Here is a 3,628-nt window from a genome sequence, read left to right as displayed (position 1 = left end):
GGGGGGAGGGAAACGACCCGTGAGGCTGGTGAGCAGGGACCCTTGTCTCCAATCCCTTGGGCAAGGGAGTGATTTGAGACAATCTATGGCATAGTGGTGATGCATTGAGTTGCAAACTGCACGGTCAACAGTTCAAAACCACCAGCCACTCCTCAGGAGAAAGACAGGGCCTTCTCCTCCTGTCGAGCCACAGTCTCAGAACGCACAGGGGCAGTTCTATCCTGTCCTGGAGGGTCGCTATGTCTTGGCATCGGTTTGATGATGGCGGCGAGTTTTGTTGTTGCTGTTTTTTGATTTATGGAAGGTTTAAGGAGCCCTGATGGTGTCGTGGTTACAAGCTAGGCTGCTGATCTCAAGGTCAGCAGAGCAAAACTGCCAGCTGCTGGGTGGGGGTGGGGGTGGGGGAGGGTGAGAAAGACAGGGCTTCCTACGCCCGTAAAGAGTGACAGTCTTGGGAATTCACAGGGGCAGCTCTATCCTGTCCTGGAGGGTCGCTATGAATTGGCATCCACTCAATGGCAGTGAGTTTGGTTTCTCGCTAGGGTGGCATAGTGGGTAATGGATTGGGCTGCTGGTTTGAATGGATTGGGTAAGTGGTTTGAACCCACCCGCCACTCCGAGGGAGAAAGGTGAGGCTGTCTGCTCCCGTCAGGAGTTACAGCCTGGGAACCCCACGGGGTACTTCTCAGCCCACAAGGTCACCGTGTGTCAGAATTCATTCATTGGCAGTGAGTTGATCGGGCTTGTGGAGGAAGGGATGGCCCGCCCCGCCCGCCCAGCAGATTGGAAAGCCTCAGGCTATCTAGTTTATTGGGTTGGGGTGGGGTAAGGATGGAGGGGCCTAGAGGATGGGCGCGGGAGGCTGGAGGCTCAGGACCCCGCTGGGCTGGGTGGCGGCAGCACATACCCATGGTGGCAGAGAAGATGACGATGCCCAGCACGTTCATGCCTTCGCTGGTGCCAGGCTCTGACTTGTAAATGACCTCGGGTGGCGGGGTCAGGTCCAGGGCGAAATTCTGCACGCGGGAGCTGTTCTCCTCCTGCACCTCATAGATGAGGACCCGCCGGGGAGGTGCCTCCCCTGCAGCCACCTTGGGAGACTTCACCACGGGGGTGGTCTTGGTGCGGTACTGGTGGGCGACACCGGACCAGGAGAGCAGTCAGTGCTGAGTGGGAGGAATACCCACCCCTGTCCTACACTAGCCCCGGGCGGCCGGCAGGGCAGTAGCTTCAAGGGTTGCTAACCAGAAAACAAAGATTCCATTCTCCGTTCACATACTCCCTGGATTCCCACCTCCTCTTGCTCCCCCACTTCTGTCCCCACATACGTTCACCAGCACCCCCACCCCTTCTAACCACCCACCACACTCTTCACCTCCCCACGTGAGTTTCCAGTCACCATCGAGCCCAGCCAGTCGGCTCCACCTGTCACCGGCCAGAAGCATGGGCCCTCTGTTGTCAAAAGCTCTACCTCCTGTACCAGCTTGGACCCAGAGCCACCTATGCCGGCTCCTCTGTTGCCAGCCGTGTCCCCAGGTCTCCCCGCCACTCATTCCCCAGCCCAAGCAAGGCAGCTTCCTATTCTCCCAGACCCCGTCACCAGTAAGACAAGCCTCCTAAAGAGGGATTAAAGAGCTACCCAGTCTCCTTGCTTCCACTCCTCATCTGTGAGATGGGCATTGTGATCGTTCTTCCTCCCTGGACTAAGAGACAATATATGCCAAGGGCATACGACAGAGCCTACCACGTGGTAGGCCCGAGGGTAACATTACTGCTATCACTGGCACCAGGCACAGCACCAGCACCATCACATTCTGGTGTTGGCTGCACCATGCTGGGAGCTGTACTGAGCACTCAGCAATGAGGAAGGTGCTGTTCCTGCTGTGTGAGAGGGAGTCAACTCGGAAGGAATCAGAGACGCTTCTCAAAGGAGGGGGCATTTGAGCTGGGTCTTGCAGGACAGGTAGGAGTTTGCCAAAAGGAGAAGGGTGTACAAATACCCACGTGTCAGCAAACTGTCGTGTGTGAGGCTACTCACGACCATGCTACAGAAGGATGGTTTTTAAAGGGAAGAGAAAACCGGCATAGAAGCCAGCCCCGCCTGGGTTTACCTGCAGGCACTGACATGTCCTAGTGGCATAACCTTGGGGACAGAGTGTAATCCTTCAAGCCCCTGCTTCCCCCCATCTAGGAAATGCCCCCTCCCCGCCCCCGTGTAGGGACATTGTGAGATGATGGCGGGGCAGCCAGAGGAGGCACTCAGTAACGACTTCCTCCCAGCGCCTTCATGAAGACCTAGGACCCAGGGCAGGGATGTGGCCGTGGGCAGTTGGAAGGGCTGAAGTCCCACCTCCCTCAGCAAACAGGGTAGGAGAAGAGCTGAGAACCTGGGGCCTCCGGGTCACACCTGGCTCCTCCCAGGCAGGCCCCCAGGCCAGCCCCTTCCCTCCGTTACTCAGAGACCCACTCACCTGCTTGAATGTGGCTTCCACGAGGTTGGCTGGGAACATGTTCCTGGAAGAGAATCCATCATTGAAGGATTCTGGCTCCTGGGGAATTGGGACTGGGCACTTGGGGTCCTTTGGAGGTCCCTGTAGACAGTGGAAGGCTCCCATGCTCCAGCCCTTCACCCCCGTACTGTGACCACCCTGCACTTCCAGCTACCTTCCTCCCCCAGTACTTAGAGCTCCAACACCTATTGCTTACAGTTCCCTAAATATGCCCTGCACCCGCTCAGCTCCATGCTTTTGTCCACATTCCTGCCCCTCTGCCTGACGGACTCCTACGCACACCCAGCTCAAGCCAAGCACAGGCCTCTTGTGGCTTCCTCTGCCCGGTCTTCCCTGAGGGCTCTGGGCAGGCTCTCTCCCGGACTTCCCCTTCCCCACCCCGCCACGCTGCAGTGTGCTCTCTCGTTGACACACTGGCTTCCCCCATAGGTGGTCCCCTTGAAATTGGGAACTTTGTTGTTTATATGTAATCTGTAGGACCCAGCCCAGGTTCTGGCACATAATTGGGATCATCATTCTTATTAATAGGAAGCTAAAGGTGGAGAGGCTCTTGATCCGCCAGATATTAGAACATACTATAAAGATGTGACTATCAAAACCATGTGCTCCTAACCCACCCAAGGGGAGGGTATTGTTTATATCTCCACAGGAAAAGAGGGACCAGACTTCAACCGGTGCTCCAAGATATGAATGCAACATGCCGGCATGGAGTAGGGAACCATTGGAGAGGTCTGAGGGGCCGGCCCCAATCCCTACTAGGTGGACACCTGCCCCTCCCCACAAAGGAATTTACTTCAGAGGACAGCACTGAAGCTTCAGCTCAGGGAGAGGGATATGTCTGATCAGAGCACATGGGAGCAAATGAAGGGGGAGGAAGAGAGAGTGGAGCACATCCTGGTCCACCAAGCCTTGACTACGATATTCCCGCTCTGAGCAGCCAATTCACAGAGAAGACCATATAGCCGGCCCCACTATGATACACGACATCCCTCACTGACCATAGCCCTACAGGGAACAACACTGGAGACACAGTGTGGGAATTGCACCCGATCCCACCACACCGAGGCAAAACACTCCTAAAGGCCAATAGACAGTCCTTGAACTAACTACAAGCTTTT

General features: G+C 56.2%; 1 protein-coding gene across 1 annotated transcript in view; it reads right to left on the bottom strand.

Annotated features, from left to right (window-relative positions):
• Positions 1–3,628, bottom strand: part of SLC1A7 (solute carrier family 1 member 7) — a 59,481-nt gene that overhangs the window by 8,340 nt on the left and 47,513 nt on the right. Inside the window, exons 4-5 of the mRNA XM_004699412.2 lie at positions 2,472–2,514; positions 908–1,130 (exon numbers count right to left, since the gene is read on the bottom strand). Coding sequence (XP_004699469.1) covers positions 908–1,130; positions 2,472–2,514 — 266 coding nt within the window. The remainder of the gene's footprint in view (positions 1–907; positions 1,131–2,471; positions 2,515–3,628) is intronic.

Source organism: Echinops telfairi, unplaced genomic scaffold, assembly GCF_000313985.2.
Source record: "Echinops telfairi isolate 266 unplaced genomic scaffold, ASM31398v2 ScPeMD7_443;HRSCAF=831, whole genome shotgun sequence".
In the NCBI taxonomy this organism is placed as follows: Eukaryota; Metazoa; Chordata; class Mammalia; order Afrosoricida; family Tenrecidae; genus Echinops; species Echinops telfairi.
This window is presented reverse-complemented; position numbering and strand designations above follow the sequence as displayed.